Below are 20,546 nucleotides of genomic sequence, written 5' to 3'. Positions count from 1 at the left end.
GAGTATCGGTTAATTGAAGGTTTTACTGTATACCCAAAAATCTCCGTGCTCACTTCACTTGCGTCATTTTTAAAAAGAGTTTTTGTTTTAAAAGTTGGCGCCAAAATACCAACTTTACATAAAGTTTAAACCAATGAAATAAGATTTTTTGATAGTGTTTTTTGACATACTTTATTATAACGTTAAAGACGTAGACATACCAAGGATCTTATCGTTAACCCCCTCTTTAGTGTGCCCAGCGTGACCGCAAGGTTATGCCACCATCCTTTCGTCGTGCCTTTCGATGTGGATTTTAGATGATTAGAAAAATAACAGCATACCTTAGTAGCTGTAACCAGCAAATCTGCTCCACATATTGGATTCAAGCTTCATGGATAATCAGGAGAGAAGTATACGACGTTTCGGGGCCTAACTCTCTACGCTTGTTTCCGCACACCGGCCCCCTCACTGATGTGAGGTCCATTCCACCTGGATCTGCTGGTCAGTTTATTTCTAATCAAGTTCCATTCAAGCCAATGGCTCGCCTTCTCGACGGTCTCTTCAATCTTTCTCATCTCTGCTTGTTTGATTCCGATGAAGTGGAGGAGGTCTCTAAGTCTATTTCCAATAAACCTGCGACATCCATCTTCGATCAAGAAGTGTTTTGCCATCCAACCGTTTTCTTCACATTCTGTCAAAAGGTTCGCATATCGTTCATCTTTTCTGATCTGCGCCGCGTCAATGTTGTCCTCGTGTGGAACCGTCAGCTCGATCAAGTAGACGATTGTTTTTTCTTCTGACCATATCACAATGTCTAGTCTTAATGCTGTTGGAATAGGGAAGAAGCGTTCACGTCCTGGTAAGTCTGCAGCAATTTGCCATTTGCCTCTCCAAGTTGCGTCATCCATCAGTTTCTGCGGTTACTTTATAAAGTCCTTCTGGTTTGACCTGATGAATGCGATAGTCGACTTGATGGCCAGTTTCCGTGGTCTCTCTCCTTAATTGATCTTGCCCATCTGCCTGGAAAAGACATCAAATAAGGTCTTCAGGACCTCATTATGTCTCCAGTTATAGCGTTCGAGTGCAAGGGGGCAATTTGAGAGGATGTGTTGAAGGGTTCCAACTCTCCTGCAACGACAATTGTCGTCGTTCCCAACTTTCCATCTTACGAGATTCCTCGGGGATGGTAACACGTATTAGGTAGATCGGAGGAGGAAGCTAAGACGGGATATACTCCATTGCCATATATCCTACCATCCCATTCTCTCTACGACAAGCTCTTGCCATTTCAGCATTTAGCCCTGTTGTGCGCATTGGACTAGGTGGGTTTCCCTGCTTTCTACCTCTCTTTGTTTAACCACCTTGCTTGCAGCTTTGCGGCGCTCCCATTCTAGTGTGGTCGTGTTACAAAAATACAGGCTGTTTGTAGGAAAAGAATAAGATCCAGCTGAAACTTTCTCCAGACCTTCTCTATAGGATGGTTATGCCTCAGGAAAAATTCCCCTAAAATCCCACTGGTGGAACATCCTTTTTTTGGGACATTTCTTTTTTCCCCAGGCAAAATCCTAAGGGCGAAATTTTTTGAAAATTTCAAACTCATTTTTAGACATTATCAAGTATACCATTCGAAAGCTCTCGAAAAGTTATATAGAAGACTTTTAAACGGGTATAGCCGATTCCCTTACCTAACTCGAGATATTTCATGCGCAAGTTCCACTTTTCGCCACATTTTGGTTATTTTGGTCTAAAATTGACCATATATAGCATCTTCTGCGTGAATTATCTTGACTTAGGTAATGAAATCGGCTATACCCGTTTAAAAGTCTTCTATACAGTTTTTCGAGAGCTTTCGAATGGTATACTTGATAATGTCTGAAAATGAGTTTGAAATTTTCAAAAAATTTTGCCCTTAGGGTTTTGCCTGGGGAAAAAAGAAATGTCCCAAAAAAAGGATGTTCCACCAGTGGGACTTTAGGGGAATTTTTCCTGAGGCATAACCATCCTATAGAGAAGGTCTGGAGAAAGTTTCAGCTGGATCTTATTTTTTTCCATTAAATTATGCTAGACAACCCCACTATTCATTCATTGTACTAAAGGGTTTAAAGGGGTTACTTTTAATTTTGGCGGGAACTAATTTTGGCGAATGACAGCGTAAATCTGTTCTATTTTGCCTTATTTTGAGCAATTTTGATGAATTTCAGGGTTATTTAGGCAAGGAAACAAAAAATTTAATTTTGGCAGGAACTTATTTTGGCGAGTGCGCAAAATATTTAATTTTGGCGGGAACTAAATTTGGCGAATTTCGTCTAAATTTGCCAAATTCGCCAAAATTAGTTCCCGCCAAAATAAGTTCCCTTAAGGTATATCTCAATGCTTAGGAGATTAATCATCCACTTCGTCCTCTGTCTTCCGCTTCTTGGCTGTTCTTGCAGTTGGATGATCGATACTAATCTCTGGATCATTGGATTCTCTGAGCATAAGGGACTGTTCTAACTTTTCCAGTTTTATAAACTTCAGTGATTGCAGTGAAAAGGTAGTGACCCCTCTTTCCGATACAAAGCCGAACTACTGATTACTTTTGGTAGACCAAGCCACTTTCGAATAAACACGCTGCATTTTGCTCCATTATCTCCACTCTACTCAGCGCCACTTCGTATATTAGGAGGGGCCAAGCCACTCTTGGATACAAACCATTGTAAGCACCATTTCTTATTATTCCTGGGTAGCTTTGAACCATCAATGGCTTTCAAGCCATCTTCCAACTTCTCCTGAATTTTAACTCCTCTACTCTTCGCTGAGCGTTCCTCCCAAGGCTTTTAACCGGTTGCTCCTTGACTGTCGGCATTTACTCACCCAGCCACTTCAAACTTTATTTGTATCTGGTGACCTTTAGCAAATATCAAGCTTCTAGATTTTTTGGCTTTGAACTTCATCCTTGACCATGTTATCAAGGTGTCAAGACGTACCAGCACTGACTGCATAACTTCTCGCTTTCTTGTTAGGAGTGTGATGTCGTCCATGAATGCCTTTTTTGGTGCTCTTACCTCCGTGACTTCCCAGTAAAATTGACTGATCTCAGAAGCATTTCCATGACAGCAATGAACCAAATTACCGAGATTGTGCAACCAGCTGCTATACCAATTTCTAGTCGATGCCACTCCGTAGTGAATGTCTCTGTGCTGAAACGCATTTTGAACGTACCATAATATCGTTTCATTATTTCCTTGATTTTAGCTGGAATGTGGAAGTTTGTTGGTTTGCTTGGGTATCTCAAGCCTTCTATAAGCGGGTGATCGTCATCGCGTTTTGGTGTCACTGTATATCATCCTGGTATGGTTATCAAGTTCTTCTTACGAACATGCCAATTTGCCGCTTTCTTGCCTTAGTGAATAATTTCTTAGCAAAATCATAAGAAACTTTGAGAAATTGTCCTCGTTACTTCTTGCTTTCACGTCTTCTTTCAATCCTCCGTATGTTCCTCTGTGTCTGACGGCGACTTTTTCAAATCCTCGTATAACATTGTGAGGCCCTCTCTCTCTGTCGGTTCAGCTGCGATCCATCGTTTCCGTAGGTCTTTCTTTTCCTTCCTCAGCTTTTGCATTTTTTGGTCTCTTCTGCTTGCGAATGTTTTTATATCTGTCTTCTTGGCTGCGACGCCAAACATTTCTTTTCCTGACTGGTAAATGTGATTTGCCATTGCGACTAGCTTTTCTTTTGTTGAACCGGTGACATTCTTCATCTTTTTCCAAACCATAATTTCTAATTTTGGATAGCCTTCTTGGTCATTTGCTTTTGGAAAATGATTTTTAGCGAGGGGTAAATCACTTCGAAAAAAGCGTACGAAATGATTTTTGATTTTTGATTTTTTTGTGATTTTTTGATTTTTTGATTTTTTCTGTGATTTTTTGATTTTTTTGTGATTTTTTTGTGATTTTTTGATTTTTTGTGATTTTTTTGATTGTTCCTTTGTTTCGATTTTCTGTATTTTTTTTTTTTTTTTGATTTTTTTTTTTTTTTTTTTTGTGTTTTTTTTGTGCTGTCTTTTTTTCTTTTTGCTTTTTTTTTTTTCTGTGCTTTTGTGCTTCCTTTTTTTTTTTTGTGATTTTTGCTTTTTTTTTTTGTGTCCCTTTTTTTTGCTTTTTGTGAGGCCCTTTTGTGACACGTTTAGTTTCTGTTTCTTTTTTTGCATTTTTGTTGTGCTGTACTTTGTTTTTTTCTATTTTTCCGTTTTTTTCCCTTTCCCGTGCCGCGTTTTTGGTTTTTTTTTTTTTTTTTTTTTTTTTTTTGTTCTTTTTTTTTTTTTTTTATTTTTGTTTTTTATTTTTTTTTTTTTCATTTTTCTGGGCTTTCGATTTTTTGCTAGCCTTTCGTTTTAAAATACCTTTGGCAGTTACCTGCACCCACACTGTTTCTGTTTCTTCATACACACTTTTCCCGGATGAATTTTCAAGCCTTTCGATGAGCCAAATCTCCTTTGGCAGATGACACACAAATGATCAATCGTTGTCCCGTTTCCATTTCAAGTTTGTTCGCCCTAATTTCATTTGGTGATTGATTCTCCACTCCCCCTCTCGGTCAATCGTGGGGCTGTCGTTCAATTTAGTTGTAGATACATATGATTTCGGTACAAGGGTTGTAAGCCCATAGTCACGATCGGTCTCTCCCTGGTGTTTTTAGAAAATTCCTTCCTATTTTTCTATCATCGAATTAAATCAGCTATTTTGCCACGCACCAGTCTTTTAAGTGGAAATTCGAATACGACGTCCATAGTATTTCCCATTGTCAGCTCGTCTTTCCGCGCTTGTCCTCTTGTCTACTTCAAGATGTCATCCTGTCTTTCCAGAAAGTCAGCAGCGAATGCCACGGTTTGCATTAGAAAAAGAACAGCATACCTTAGTAGCTGTAACCAGCAAATCTGCTCCACATATTGGATTCAGGCTTCATGGATCATCAGTAGAGAAGTGTACGACGTTTCGGGGCCTAACTCTCTACGCTTGTTTCTGCACACCCCGCCCCCTCACTGATGTGAGGTCCATTCAACCAGGTGTCGTCGCTCCTCTTGAGCCATACCCAATGGCTTGCCTTCTCGACAGTCTCTTCAATCTTTCTCATCACCTTTCTCATCTCTGACCAAATTTATGTTATTCAATAAACAAAATGAAAAATTAATTTATTTAAAATCACTTTCAAGATATCAATCAAAAACGCCGCAAAGTTGAATAGAGACGTTAATTGCGTAGAAAAAATTGCGGGTGACGTCTAGTATAGGCCAGTGGCGTTGTGGCAGGGGGGGGGCCCCCCCAGCGGAGCTTTTTTGAAGGGGCGTCGAAGAGCAAGGGGCGCCAAAAGAGAACTTTTTTAAACGCCCCAATCTTAAAAATCATACTTTATGCGCTTTAAATTGCGCCCAGGACCAATTTTACTGAGATAATTTTAAAATACTTAGAATTTTTTTTTGCTCGCTTCGCTCGCAATACAGTTAATTGGTAACTTCTATGCAATCCAGCTAATTTACAAGGTTTTTTTTAACAATATAGCATTATTAAATGAAAATCTAACTGCGCCCCAAAAGCAATATGATGCTGCCAACAACATTGAAATCATATAACATCAATTTTTCGCTCGCTTCGCTCGCATTATACCTTCTCTTTCTTTAACTTTCTTTTCACTCTAGCAAGTGTCAAATCTGTCTACTTTTATTTAGTTATTTAGGGTATCTTGGCAGTCGATTTTCAAAAATTTTTTAGTCGGTGGGGACACCACTTTGGAAAATTGGGGGGGGGGGTGCCATTTAAAAAAAATTGACTTTGGCCCCTCCAGCAAAATTTTCCCACAACGCCACTGATAGGCTAGGACATGTGTGACACAATTCAGATCACAAATGTATAAGAATTATGGTCGGAACCGACAACAGCAAAATTTTTAAGCGGGTGCGCATGCGCATTTCTTTTCTTGGTATTTTAATTTCGGTGTATTCCGTAAAGGATGTTGGGAGTTTATAAACCCACAATGCAACGCTCCGGACTACAAGAACGGTTCAAAACAGAGCGAAACGAAACGAACGAAAAACCAGAAAAATCATTGTAAATTTTGTGGATGAGTTTTTGACTTTGACCCAGAGCATTTATTCTCACTGAATACTTCGTTATCAGGTAGCTAGTTAAATGGATGATAGAGACAGCAAGCAGGATGATTATTTCGATGCTTTGGCATTATTCAATCCACTAGAGCGTGAATGTATTCAAAATATAGAAAGTGAGGAAAATTTGATGGAAAGACTACAGGATCAGAAAGAAGCTGCCATTGAGCGGCTATGGTACACATTTCAAAGTGCTGCATCGTCACTTGCACAGCTACATAAAGGCAAGAAGAAAACATATTGTTTATATTTTTTGAGTGAATTTCAGCTTTCTGAAAGAATGAATGGATTTGGAACCCTCTGTGATGCCTACACTGCCCGTACTGCCCGTATTATGTTTGTACGGGCTGTATGGGCGAGTCAACTTTATTTACAACCCGTACGTCCCATACATTTGTACAGGCTGAATGGGCAAGTCAACCTAATTTACATCAAACCCTGTATTTTCAAATATAAAATAAATTGACTACTATGCAGAATAGCCAAGCTTTTTAAAAATCCAAAGATATGAATTGCATAGCTTAATTACCAAAAAATAGTGCTTTGGGACACTGGGATTTTCTGGAATGGCCCACTGCGATTTTCAGAGTAATGTTTAAAAATCAGGGAAATCCTTAATTAATGTTTGTAACACTGTAAGTGCTGTTCAGTTTCCTTAACTTTAAGGGACCCCATTTTCTGGCTCAATAAAACCTTTATCAGTCAGTTGTTTAAGAGAAAAACTGCAATTATTGCTCTTTTCGGAAATTATTGCCGAAAACGGCAATTTTTTAACAATGAAATGCTGAATCAGCAGAAAAATAAAAAAGTAAACAAAATGCCTTTTTTGCAAATAAAAATTGACTTTATTATTGAACACGTGGTATTTGACACCCTTGCGATAAGTAGGCCCACTGTGCCTCATTTAGTTTTGTTTTCAACTGGTCTTTGTTGGCAGTGTATTGAGCAACGAAAAATTGAAAAATCACTTTTAAAAATCCGAAAAACCTTTTTCTCAGTGCAATTTTACTATTTTCAAACACCACTGACATCTTTGCCCTTTAAAAAGGACAACACATTTTGCTGATTCAGCATTTCATCGTTGAAAAAATTGCCTTTTTATGGCAATAATTGCAGAAAAGAGCAATAATTGCAGTTTATATCTTAAACACCCGACTGTTTATGTGTACAATTTGAACGCAAAAAAAATTTACAATCAAGGTTGCTTAAAATTGGAAAATTTGGGAAATGTTTGATTTTAGATCCCTCAAAATCTCGCCATATCCCATGCAAGATACCTCAAAATCGGAAACAGAATAATTCTTGATTAGGAAGGAGTAGTTAGTTTTATTGCTCTGTATCGGATAAAGAAAAAATACTATCTTTAAAGATCTTTAATTTTTCTTCACAAGCAAAATTGGATATTATTTCAATCCAATTAAAGATCGCTGTGGGATCAGAAACTGTCAAAAACCAGCTTTTTCCAATTTTCATTTAGTTACAGGAACGAACACACCTTCAAATTTCCCAGAAAAAAATGTGTGCTCCACCGTTACGTATATAAAAATGTGTTTGGGGGTAAACCAAACTGTAAATCATCTGTAATGCTTGGTCTCTGGAGGTAAACAAATAGCTGTTTTTGCCTGTGTTCCCTTAGGGGAGCTGTTTTTTAGCCAATTAAAAACCCCCTGAAATTTTAAAATGTTCTTTCTATACATGATATTATACCACCCTGAAAATTGAAAAAAAACTCTTTCCCTAACCTCTTGCAGGCAAAAATGTGTTCAAATTACCTCCCAATAAATTTTATACGCAACGATGGAGTGCACGGTCTTCCAGGTCATTTTGGAGAAGCTTGAATTATGGGAAAGGTGTATTATATTTTTTATATTTGTATTGATGATTTTGCGTGAAATCTTGCCAACTTGATTTTGGGTAAATTTTGGGGATTTCATACCGTAAAATGAAAACATTTTACCAGTGGCACCAGCTGTTCCAATATAAGATTTCTGGATAACAATTTTATAGAAACTTATATTCAATTCAAAATTCTCTCAAATTCCTACTATTCGTCTAAATGTTTGATTTAATTTCTTTTGAAAAAGTAATTAAAATTAGGAAGAGAAGTCCATCAGAAGAGTGTTCAATGATCAGGACCAGAGGGTCTTGTAATAAAATAACAGAATTCAAACTTCAAAACAAGACTTTTCACTGTTTTTTTATTTTTCAAACAGTCAAAAAAGTGAATTTTGTCAACTTTTTTAATGTTTAGTTGATGATTTTCTATAAAGGTAAAACTGATAGTCTTGAAATTCAGATTTCTCATAGAATGTACAATATTTTATCGAGAAATTTCTGTTCTCAATTGAAAATATCCGTATGCATATGAGTAACTAGAAACCTTTGTATAAGACCATGTTCACACGTTACTGTTCCGTTTCGTTCCAGTATGTTTTTCGTTACGGATCAAGTGTGTTCATATTGTTTTCGGAACATCCCGAGCAAGAAAACAGAGCAGTTCTGTTTGGATGAAAAAAGCGGAGCGAAACCGTTTCAATCTGTTTTGCTTTTTAACGTCTTCTTTTTTGACGTTTCGAATTTCGGAACGGAACGGAACGGAACGGAACCGTAACGTCTGAACATGGTCTAAGTTCCTAGCTCACCTGAGCTTGCTCCACTGTAGAAGGTTTGGGACAACGCAATTTTTCGCGTTGGTGCGATGCAACATGCTCTATCTCGCCAACACAAGAAAAAAGTGTGTGTCTGTTAGCTGATGATCAGAAGATTTGAATTCAAATGAATGATGAGACTACCCAAAACGGATGAGGGGGGGGGTCAACGATTCAGACGACAGTATTTGTAACATATGAAGTGATGTTCAAACTGAAAATGAGAATATATGACAAATAAATATTTGAATTGAACAATGAATTGAACAAAAATGTATCCAATGTCCCAAGGTTTCTTTTTTTGTTTCATGGGACAAAAAGTGAGAGAAATACCCAGAAGACACGCTGATTTCGTCCATGGGACAAAAATGAGATTTCACTTTTATTTCTAGAAAGAAAAATAGGGTTGAGACACAAGAAAACGTTTCAGGTTGGTGGGATGGAGCATGTTGCATTGCACCAATGCGAAAAAAACTTCTTGTGTCCCCATGCCTTAATGGCTGTATTTATAAGACTTTAGGAAGTATACTGAGCAAGTCTGCTTCAATCAATCACTTTGAATGACAGAGGGAAAGTTCAGTTGGTTCAGTAAATTTCTTAAAGATCTCCAACTGGGTGTTTCCCCCAAATCTCCATATGTTTGTCTCCTTGATTTCCTCGTTTTGCTACATGTTGTTTTGAACAAAACAGTAATTTTGTATTTAACCTGATTTAACAATAAAAGATGTAAAGTCTCTGTAAAGCTCTTGAATATATTTTTCCATTTTATTTTTCAGAACGTGCAACATGTGACTGCTGTGAGCGATGTTTATACAGAAAAAATAATCATGATCGGTGGTTACCATTTCAAGGGGCTGCAAATAAAGTCACACATCTTTTCAAAGGTGGGTTAACGTTATCGTAGCTCATTTTCATAGCCCATAGTCCTCGTTACTAAGCGTTAATTAAAATTATTTTATTGCTCTTAAACATTTTATTTATTTATTCATATTTCATTTTTTTAAACAAAAAAAATGTACGGATAAACAGGGGTTATGGGTCCTAGGACCTTTTAGTATGAAATATATAGATGATAGATTTATAGGGTTCATTTCTATGATAGGACAGAATGATAGTCTCTTTTTGCTGTTAAAATTCCAATTGTCAACTTGTCAAATGGATTCTGCAATTCTTTTATTTCGATTGGCTATCTGTTGAAGTGTCTTCCCAGATATTCTCTTTCCTTAAAAATAGGAGGTACATTCAGTTATTCAGATGTCGATTAAAATTCCCTATAAATTAATTATTTTTGTCAGGGTCTAGCCATACTTTCGATAATTTTGTATAAGTGAAATCCGATGCTTAGTTGTTTTTAATAGCAGAAATATTAATGTTTATAAACTGAAATATCTGACATCATTACAAAATCATCTGATTAATGGTTTGTCTCTCTATTTCTGTAATTGCTTGGCAACAAAATTATTTTTCAACCAAGTAATTTTCTAAAGCACCAAATACCTTTTTTGTCCATAATGGGCCTGTTTATTTAATTAATTAAAAATAATGAGTGTGTAATACATTATACATGCACACAGGAAATGTCATCTTGATTTTATTATGAGAATAGTATAGCTCCACTTCTTGTACGTAATTACTCATCAAGCTACTACACAAAATGTCATCCTATCTTCTTATTAGTGATAATAAAGTTTGGATACATTTTTTTATGGTCATTATAATGTTATTCACTTTTTCTAGACCACTTTTTAGACATAATTTTCGGGCTTTAAATCTTATCAAATAAAAATTCGCCCTAATTCTCTAGCTGATGTTTGAAATTTGTTGATATTCTCGACATATTGTCTTATTTTTATGCATTATTTTTTGACAAAATGGCTTGAAACTTAAACTTTTTGTGGTATTTGAATTTGAAAATTGGATTAGTTTAGTTTTGGATTAAGTTTGGATAAATTCAAAATGAGTTTTTAGTTTGAAACTCCCCAAATCTGATACATGCCAAAATAATTCTACTCAAAGTATTTCTAATCTTAATATCCCAAAAAGAGCAAAATGCGGTTTAAGGCAGAGATTCCCCAAATTTATTACAATATTCCTAAAGGCATGCCCTCTCGATGATGCCTTTTTGTACATTCAGTTTCTTGTATCTTCTTCAGACATTCTCCTTTTAATTTCAGATGGAAGTGATGCACTGAGAGCTGGAATTGAACTCGGTTATCACGCAGGAATACAACGGAGAAATAAAGAAATTACAAATTGGACTAAAAAGAAGCGGAAACATGTTCGCAGAGAAGACATTTTGTTACATTTATCTGGGCGGTCGCCACCACGGAAGCGCGAGTCACGAACCGGTAATGGTATATCGCTTTCCCCGAAACCAATGGATAGTGAATTATTGAACTTTGGTGAAAATAAAGACTTTGATTTTGCCTCTTTCGTTGAAGGGCGTAACCCATTTGCGCCCCAAGAAGGAGGTCGTAAACGCCACAGTGATATCAACATGCTTGATTCACCTCACAAGCGAGGACGGTTTACTTAGGATGTGTTTACTTAGGTCAATGATGCCCCAGAGTTACATCCTTCAAATGCTGTCGGTTCTTGTCACCCTGACACCTTTTGAGAATTTACAGTGTTTTTGACATTGAATTATACATTTTCGAGAGGTTTGAATGCTAACAAAATCAACTAAATTCTATATTTTATCCATGTGTCGGGAAGTTACGATTCATTTCGAACAATTTTGAAAGATGTGCTTATTTCAAATTATGTGCCATGAAATTAAGCTCAAAAGGGTGGGAATTTCAAAAGTAATGACAAGTAAACCTTGACTTTTTTAGTGTAGATTAAACCGTAGGGACGTGTTTACAGTCGTGGATACGTCATTGTAAAATGGTTTTGATTGCTGGATGGATGATAGCGAGAATGATTTAAAGACGTTATAATGAGAGGTTTGATCTGTACCTTTTTGAAAATGTTATTGGTGTAAAATGAAGAAAATCATGATGAGAAATTGGCCATACTGTAAACAGTAGAACTGTGTTTTTGATGATTTGAAATTCTATATATAAAGTATTCCTACTTGAATTTTTTTCGGACGATAGAATAATTTGTGTGAATATTTTTTCAAGACAATTTTTTCATGTTTATGTTTTTTAGTTATTATCGTAAGAAATGTACTCTAAAAACCAATTTGAACTCGATAATTCATGTCAATCCGTTTCTTTGATCATTTTTTTTTCAGATTGTTGTCCTCATTTTCAAACAGATTTCATTGCTATAAATTTACATATTCACAGTGATAATTGTGTTGTTTACACCTCATGAGACATTTTGAATTTCAAGTACTTTTGTTTTAAAATTAATGTTTGCCTTTTGGGAATTTGAATTGGTTTAAATGTATGATTTTATAGCAATGAAATCTGTTTGAAAACGAGGACAACAATAAATTTATGCATCTCGAGAAGAGTGTATTAAGCAATACTGTACTTTTTAAGGCGATTCCTTTGAAGATTCCTTATTCATGATATGCCTGGATATGCACAACTGGAGAGTCTTCTGAAATTTTCTACCCAACAAAAACAGAAAAGTTGCATAATTTCGTGAAGTCATTGCAGTGGTGCATATCATGAATTTCATCCTACCAAAATTGTTTCTATAATTTCGCAAAATAGTAAACGTCGTAAATTTCACGACGTTAGATGGACAAGCGATCTGTAATTTGTACAGGAATTTCTATGGGGGGCGTACGGTCTGGCGGTATTCGGGATAAGGCCTAATTTAGGGCCGGGAAGCGGTAAAAACGATAAAAAGTGTTCGGGAAACGTATTTTGCAAGAGCCACGGTGACGGTAAAACACCTGATTTTTCATCCGGGATGAGGTAATTCTTATAAAAAACAACGGTATTTCGGTAAAAGCCATACGTAGACGGTGTACATAATAAAAATTTCGGACTATAAAAAAGCTTGTCACAGGAGTCAGCAAAGGTGAAAAAACGCGAAAAACACCCAAAAAAATTAGGATCTTACATTTCATAAAAAACCTTATTTGAAACGTTGTTCCTATGAAAATGTTTTGTTCGCGGAGAAACTAGGCTACGTCATATCTCCTTTGCTCCACTTGAGCTTGAGTTTGTTTTGTGAAGTTTTACGTTCGGAGCGCAGGAGATATGACCGTAGCCTAGGATAAACCAGACAAAGATTCGAATTTTTGATTGTTTTTTTTTTCGAATTCGATCAGCTTGTCCTATCTGTCACCTCGAAACTTTGGGGTAGGCTGGAAGTCTACAAAAATGGTCGAATTGTCGGCTGAAATTTTGCACGCTTGTTCTTGTTCCTTGGGCGAATCCCTGGGGTGTTTCTTTTATTCAATGATTTATCATAGCCGAAAAAAAATCCAAAAATTAACAAATGGATGGGGGTTTATCCCGGGTTTATTTGGCACCTAGGAGTAAGGAAAAAAAACGAAAAGTGGGTTTTAATAGAAAGAAAACTGAAATGAAAGACCAGAACGACAAAAGACTGAAAAGATTAAAAATTTAGAAATTTAAAAAATAAGGACCTCTAGCTCTAGTCTTCATTCCATGGAAAGCCTGCGAACGGCTCGCTAAAACAATCCAGGGATGGGACCCGTTAGGCCATGACTTTTACCTTTAAGTGCCAGTGATCAGTTCTTCGAAAGTCACTTTCGTTTTCGCATAAACATAAGTTCGTGAGCTGTTATAAATGAGAGACGCCTTTGAGTCGAGAGCCGTTTAAAAATGTTGTAAAACTTTTCAGGCAATTTCTCTTCTTAATAAAAGGACGTCCCTTGATGGGAAGACGTACGCTAACCTAATAATTATGCTCAACTGACAAAATCATGCGTCCTTGAAAAATCACACTCCATCAAGTAGGAATTCCCATCAAGTAAAACAGTAAAAGGGAAACTCAGCATATCCTGTCCTTTTGCGGTAAGTTTGAGATTTTAAATATCACCATTACTATTGTACGTTTCAACCAAACCAGACCCCCGCGCTCGATAGGATCGATCATCGGAGCGGCTCGATGACGGATCGATATGTGATCGATGGATTACTTATCGATCCGGATAGGAGATCGATGGAAGATTCAGCCATTAAAAAGTCTTGAGTATCGATCCTTCGTTGATCCATTATCGAGCTATTATTTCAATCGAGTATATCGATTCGTCATCGATCGTTAATCGATTCGTCATCGATCGTTAATCGATTCGTCATTGATCGTTAATCGATTCGTAATCGATTATGCGATAAGATCGATAAAAGATCGATGATAGATCGATAACTAATCATAAGCTTAAAAAAATCTTGAGTATCGATCCTCTATCGATCTCCTATCCGGATCGATAAGTAATCCATCGATCACATATCGATCCGTCATCGAGCCGTTCCGATGATCGATCCTATCGAGCGCGGGGGTCTGGACCAAATCAGGTTTCATGTTTGCCATCATTAATTGGGCTATTCCACTTTTAAATCACACCACCAGCAGACGGACAGGTCTAAACTTAAACTCCTATATCAGGATAGCATAGGATTAAAAACTAGGCTAGTCTTACCTCTTTTATCTTTTCCTTTACAACAATACAATGCTGACAAGTTGACACAACACAATTGTGTACAGGTACATTGACAAGAAATCCCTGAGAGAAGTTTATATGGAAATCTGCAACAAAAACGAAAGTGGTCTCTTTACTGATTCTCGCTGATTGCTTCGCAGCGCTCCTTCGCAGCTGCTGTTTATCAAATTTCCGCCAATGAGGCTGCAGCATTTCAAACGGCCCTTCTTTTTGGCACCCGTGGCCTATCTACATAGGATCCACCCCCCCCCCAGAGATTTGGGGGTACCTAAAAAAAGTGTCAAAAAAGTCACAGGTACCTGGAAGTATTCTTAAATTTAGAGGGGGTACCTGATATGTTTGGGGGTACCTGCATTTTAATTAGTGGGGGCGGGGGCTGTTGTTTTTGTATGAAGTCATCACCCTTGAATTCCTTGAAACCCTTTTGAAACACCCTTGAAAAGTCAATATTATTTTGGGGACCCTTGAAATGCTAGATTTATACCCTTGAAACCCTTGAAATGCTAAATTGTTGTAAAAGTTGGAATAAGTTGGAAAACGTAAAATACAAACCTCCAAAATGTGATCCTTATCTCTGCTCCTGTCTTTCTCTTTTCTGAGTTTCTGAGACTTAGTTTCTCATTTCTGACTGAGTTTTCATACTACCTGTCAATCATTTGTCCATCAATTTCGACCAGTCTGATTTTCGCACCGAGTGGGATTCGAACCACCATCAAAGAAAGACCTTCAGAATCGAAAGCCAGCGCTCTATCCCTTGAGCCATCGCAATTCATAACATTTTATACCAAACTGGCAAAAGACGGGGGTAATGTTATTATAATATGGGTAATTAAGTACCCCTTTTTTAAACCTGACTGAAATTTGAGCCGTTACTAGCAACCCTGCAGGGCCCAAGGTGCCGAGTATGCACCCGGCACAGTGACAAGCCGTTACTAGCAACCCTGCCGCCAAAAAAGCCGATCACATTTTGGAGGTTTGTATCTTATGTTTTCCTTTTCAGTTATGACATAAAATTTTAAGTTATTTTACAAACACACCTTTTTCCTACTATATCATTAGAAAAGACAATTTTCTAGGTGTATTTAACGTATATAAGAAATATTTGTTTTGTAATTTGGTACCCCTCTCAGAATCCAACGATGTGTAAAGATCTATTGGTTGTAATATTTTTTCTTTACACTAGCTTGGCTAAAAGATTTGTTACTCCTCAAACCCCCAAAAAAATCCAGCTTGTAAAAATTGACGTTAACTCACAAAGATGATTGTATTGAAATATTTTTCCAATGATAAAAAAAAAAAGGATTGAAGATTGAAAGGTAGAGATTGAATTATCGGACAAGTTTAATTCAAATTAGCAGCAACAATTTTGGCTGTATAGAAAAAGAGTCAAAACAAAACAAAATGTTTGAAAAATTCCTATTTTTTAACAGAGGCACAGACAAATGTGATCAAATTGATGAAAATCTAGTTAATAATAATAAATACAATCCTTTGGAAACCAAAGTGTGAAGGGAAATGTTTAAAGTGAAAACTGAAGCAAAGCATTTCAAATCCTTACCTTTCACAATCAAATTATAACATGGAAAGTAATTTTAGAACTTTCTCTTTACATCTTTTCCAAGTGTTTGCAAAAAAAGAATTATAAAATCACAAACAAGGTTGAGTTTTATTTTTTCTTTTGAAAAGTTGATGTGTTCTTTTTATAAGCCACCCACAAACTGACGCAAATTCTTTTTGTTTTCATGAAACAATGCAAATGTTTTTCGAATGTGTGACACAATTTGATTGGCAGAGATTCAAACATGCGCGAAAAACACTGCAACACCTTTGTAGCTTTATGATAAAGTGTCACCTTTTTTTAAATTTGGAAAATAGAAAAGTTGTATTGCTAGTTTGATCAAAAGATTATTAGTATTCTATATTGCATTTTTTTGCAAACTTGTAAAATATTCATTTTGACCTTTGGTGAAATCGAAATAGTGGGATGATTTGAAGATCTTTAGGTTACCTATCAGTATTACCTCAGAAGGAAGGTCTTCAAGAACTTTGTTAACAGCTTGATGGTCACTATTTTCTAGCTAACAAGATGGAAGAAAATATACACACCCAAGTATTGAATAGTTTCACAGGAGATGAAGTGGTTACAAACATCATTGATTCAACTGTCAAACACTCTTCTAATGTTATCGCACTTGAAGCTGACCTCGAAAAATTTAAAGGTGATATTTTTACTTTAGTGTTTTTGTGGATGTCTTAAGTTTAACTGTTTTGTTTTTAAATAAGAGTGATAGCGTTTGCCTACTCATCAATTTCAATTCACAAGCTTTTTCACATTGAATTGACACGGCTGTGGAGCAAGATTGGTCAGAAAGAGGAAAAGAAAAACATTTTGATACTTATATCACCATAATATAACAATAGGGAGACACTGTCCTGATATGAAATATGTGTCTGATATGAAACGAGAAAAATAAAACCTTTAACTGTTTTCCAACTGTTCTTCTGTTCTTTTGCCTGGTACTAATTCTTATGGAGATTAGCATTAAGAATCACATCTGCCGATTATAAAATCTTTTTTCAATAGCTTAAGACCTCTACCACAACCAGTGGTACCAGACAATTTGATAAAATAAAGGATGAAACACAATCTTTCTAATCTTGAGATTGAAATATTCGTTTACATCGAATGTTTACGTTTCTTTATTTTGAACTTCAAGGTTAGAAATGTTTATTTATGGAGAGTGTTTCATCCTTTATTATACCAAAATTAAGTATTAGTTTACAAAAACCTTTCATCTCAAATGGAACTATAATTTATAGGCTTAAATTCAGACGATTCCCAGTATCAGATAACCCATAGCCATAAAAAAATCAAAATGCACTGAAAGTCCATTTTCTTTACATTTTTAGTTTGTTTGAATGAGTATCAAGAACAACCACATCTTCTGGACCCCTTTCTTGGTGAGTTTCCCTCTTTTCCTATCGTATAAAATAGTTTATAAATGCATAATTTGCTAACTTCTATTACCTATAAAATGTATTTCAGCTGTCAACAAATTACACTGAAAAAGAGTTAAGGTGTACAAATCTTTATATAGATCGCTTTCCTCGTTTTTGGTAATGATGCCAGATGATGTTATAGTTTTGTCAATTTAAAAACTTCGTCTTTCAGAGGGATATGTCTCAAGATTGTTGAGCATTGTTAAAGACAAAGAAACACCAAAATCTGCTTTTCATCAGTCTTTTAAATACCTTTATTTCATTTCCAAGGTATAATCTTCAAATTCCATGTTGAACCTTTTCGTATTATAGACCTTTTCTTAAGGATTTAAAGTGTAAACACATTGACAGAAAATATTTAGTTTTACTTTTACTAGACTATGCATAACATGTTATTGTTTTAATGTTTGATTAATTTAAATTATTCAACATGTTGTCTTATTGAAAAAAAATTCTATTGTCAAAGTTTGTTTGGAAATATTTGTTTTGAATATGGATAAGAATATTTGACTGATCTTTGTTTAGTAACTGGGTGTTATATTTTGAAAGATTGCTAGATGGACTCCATTTATGACTCTTAGGTACGAGGTTACAAATCAGTGATGCGATTATTTTCACATGAGGTTGCAGACCTGGAGGTCATTATGAAAATGTTATCTGACCAGTCTATAACTGACTTTGAGGTAACAAGGTTATGTGTTTAAATTCTTTACCAATTAACTACTTTTGTTAATTGTGAATAATGTTTTTTCTCTGTTTTATCCTTTTTTGTGTGAAAAGGAAATTTCTTTGTTTTTTTCGTTTTTCGGGCTTTTTTACACATGATCTTTAATCCACTTTCCAAGTTTAATCTTTTGGAACTTCCAGCATCAAAACAATAACATTGTATTATTTTTATCTTAGTCATGGGAGACGCGGTACATTCTACTTCTTTGGTTAGCTATTGTATGTATGATACCTTTTGATATGTCTCGATTGGATGGAAAGATAAAAGATGAGAATCAGCTGATTGTGAACAGGGTCATCAACACTGCTAAAGTATGACTTGTTGTTTTTTATTTTGATATTGAAAGAGAAAGAAGATCTCTTATATCATTTATTGCCTTACTCTCTGGTACCTAACAGCTGTCCCCCCCGCTAATTAATTTTTCGAAAATGTTTTTGAAAGTTCCCTCTTTAGTCCCAATTCTGCTGTATTAGCCTCCTTTTCACCCAGGACATTTTTATTTCAACCCCCCCCCCCGCTTATTAAAGTTTTGAGATTTTTTCCGACCCCCTGGCTATTAGGTACCCGAGAGTAAGTATCACTGTTATAATTCAAGGCTTAAATTATACATATGAAAATGCTTAGTGATTTTAACTGTTTTATAACATACTCACAATTTTCTTTTACTTTCTTTAATTTTTAAGGCTTTTCTTGGTGTCTCAGACAAGTCAAGAGATGCTGCTGCATATTTGTTATCCAGGTAAATGATTGTCATACTTTATATACCTTACAACTTTTGATTAACTTTTGAATTATTTATAATTCATAGCCTCATTTTGAAGCAAGACTTTTTTTGCTAGGGTAATTTTAAGAATAGAGTGTTGAATATGGAAAAAGGAAATAACAATAAAAAATTGAAAATTTTGATTTTTAGTTTTCTTTTTTAACTCAACCATAGATTTTTAACAAGACCAGACTTGAAAGGATCAAAGATTGGAGATTTCATTAATTGGTCATTGGAATGTTTGAAGTTTTCAAATGGTTTGCAATTCATTATGATTTTGCTTATATGTTGAGGCCCAGCCCATAGGGTCTAACCCCCCCCCCAGAAATTTGGGGGTACCTAAAAAAAGGGTTAAAAAGCCTGGTACCTGGAAGTATTTTTAAATTTAGAGTGTACCTGATATGTTTGAGGGTACCTGCATTTTCACTAGTGGGGGCAGGGCTGTTGTTTTGGTATGAAGTATTCTCCTTGACTAACCCATTTTTCCAAATTTGAACCGAACCATTTCATTCAGAAGACTTCATAAAAAGGAGGTAACTCAAAGTTGTGGGGCTACTTAGTATTCTAAAAGTTTTGGAATACCAAAATGATTGGGGGTACCTGAACCCTGGAGGACCCTATGCCAGGCTTTGTAGACACTTTCTTTTAACTTTAACTTCAGGAACAAAGGCTGAGTACTGAGCACTGTTTATTTTCTGTCTGTGACAAAAAAGCCAAAATAATAGAGCCGTATCATCCTATGAAATAACTTTGTTAAATTTTTGTTCGATTCAAATGATAAAGAACAGTATTGTATAAATTTTTACTCAAAAAACGAAACTTGACTTTTCTTCTTTTAGTTACTACCATGACTGGAGTGAATGCTATCACTGGAGCACTGACCACCCTTGTGAGTACAATGTCTTTCTTTGTATAATGTCTTTCCCTCTGTTTTCTTTTTTGTCTCTTTATAATTCGGTATCAGTTATATGGTTTTATATTTGTTTGGAAACCTTTTGCTAGGCTGACAGCAAGTAAAACCGTGCTGCAAAACAAACTCCACTCAAATTTTGATTAAAATATTTACTTTAATTGAGTGAATAGTTTCAGGGCACAGAGACAAGGATGTCCTTTCTGTCAACTCTCTTGTGATACTGCAGTATATACTTTAATTCATATAATTTTTGTTCTAGGCTTTGATTTTCAAGCATGGAAGAAGAGATGAGTTACTTGATTTTGGTAGGCCTTTTCATGTCATGTTTTAGTAGTAGTATTGGTTTGAATTAAAAAACTATAAGACAAACAAACGTGTAACAAACAATTCGTAACAACCAAGTGATCATTATTTACTCAAAACAAACCTCTAAAGAGTTTGGACCACAGTACTGCTCTATCAATCGACTATTTTTATTTCATTTGTGCTCTCCAGCATTCATTTACAAATTGGCAAATAATTATTACGCTCAGTCTTGAATCAGTACCTTTTCATACTCACAATAATTTATTTTCTGTTGGAACAGCACTATTAGGATAAAATGTACCTTTTTATTCATAATGGTTTATTTTTCTTTGGAACAGCACCATTAGTACTGGACACCATAGAGGAGTGTAAAATCAATGAAGTACAAAATACCCTTGTCCGTAAGATATCAATCAAAGTTGTACAGGTATCTATTCAGGTTTTTTTACATTATTGCTTTGAGTTTTGTTTTTTGGTA

General features: G+C 35.7%; 3 protein-coding genes across 4 annotated transcripts in view; 2 read left to right on the top strand and 1 right to left on the bottom strand.

Moving 5' to 3' along the window:
• Positions 1–416: 416 nt before the first annotated feature.
• On the bottom strand, positions 417–887 carry LOC136804736 (uncharacterized). Its single transcript, XM_067061340.1, has one exon. It carries the CDS (start codon positions 885–887, stop codon positions 417–419), a length of 471 nt encoding a protein of 156 aa, XP_066917441.1.
• A 5,085-nt stretch (positions 888–5,972) lies between these two features.
• LOC136804674 (HUWE1-associated protein modifying stress responses-like) lies at positions 5,973–11,952 on the top strand. Its single transcript, XM_067061283.1, has 3 exons — positions 5,973–6,342; positions 9,543–9,650; positions 10,941–11,952. Exons 1-3 carry the CDS (start codon positions 6,144–6,146, stop codon positions 11,300–11,302), a joined length of 669 nt encoding a protein of 222 aa, XP_066917384.1. The 5' UTR covers positions 5,973–6,143; the 3' UTR covers positions 11,303–11,952.
• A 1,669-nt stretch (positions 11,953–13,621) lies between these two features.
• LOC136804668 (tubulin-specific chaperone D-like) overlaps positions 13,622–20,546 on the top strand; it is a 57,879-nt gene continuing 50,954 nt past the window's right edge. The window contains exons 1-11 of one of the 2 annotated variants that reach the window (XM_067061274.1): positions 13,622–13,712; positions 16,438–16,578; positions 17,270–17,320; positions 17,532–17,629; positions 17,941–18,042; positions 18,263–18,397; positions 18,770–18,825; positions 19,024–19,106; positions 19,689–19,738; positions 20,022–20,067; positions 20,407–20,495. In XM_067061274.1, coding sequence (XP_066917375.1) covers positions 16,446–16,578; positions 17,270–17,320; positions 17,532–17,629; positions 17,941–18,042; positions 18,263–18,397; positions 18,770–18,825; positions 19,024–19,106; positions 19,689–19,738; positions 20,022–20,067; positions 20,407–20,495 — 843 coding nt within the window. In that variant the 5' untranslated portion in view covers positions 13,622–13,712; positions 16,438–16,445. Of the gene's footprint in view, positions 13,713–15,604; positions 15,676–16,437; positions 16,579–17,269; positions 17,321–17,531; positions 17,630–17,940; positions 18,043–18,262; positions 18,398–18,769; positions 18,826–19,023; positions 19,107–19,688; positions 19,739–20,021; positions 20,068–20,406; positions 20,496–20,546 lie in introns of those variants that run through there. The other variant, XM_067061275.1, reaches the window with a different exon arrangement.

Source organism: Clytia hemisphaerica, unplaced genomic scaffold (assembly GCF_902728285.1).
Source record: "Clytia hemisphaerica strain Z4C2 unplaced genomic scaffold, Clytia hemisphaerica genome assembly, whole genome shotgun sequence".
Classification (NCBI taxonomy): Eukaryota; Metazoa; Cnidaria; class Hydrozoa; order Leptothecata; family Clytiidae; genus Clytia; species Clytia hemisphaerica.
The sequence above is the reverse complement of the archived record's forward strand: the minus strand, read 5'-3'. Positions and strand labels throughout refer to the sequence as shown.

Bases quoted from the DNA above. Each gene is read 5' to 3' on its own strand.
- LOC136804736 (XM_067061340.1), bottom strand. From the start codon at position 887: ATGGATGACGCAACTTGGAGAGGCAAATGGCAAATTGCTGCAGACTTA.
- LOC136804674 (XM_067061283.1), top strand. From the start codon at position 6,144: ATGGATGATAGAGACAGCAAGCAGGATGATTATTTCGATGCTTTGGCA. The intron at 6,343-9,542 runs GCAAGAAGAAAA...TTTATTTTTCAG, and splicing joins ACTTGCACAGCTACATAAAG to AACGTGCAACATGTGACTGC. The intron at 9,651-10,940 runs GTGGGTTAACGT...TTTTAATTTCAG, and splicing joins AGTCACACATCTTTTCAAAG to ATGGAAGTGATGCACTGAGA.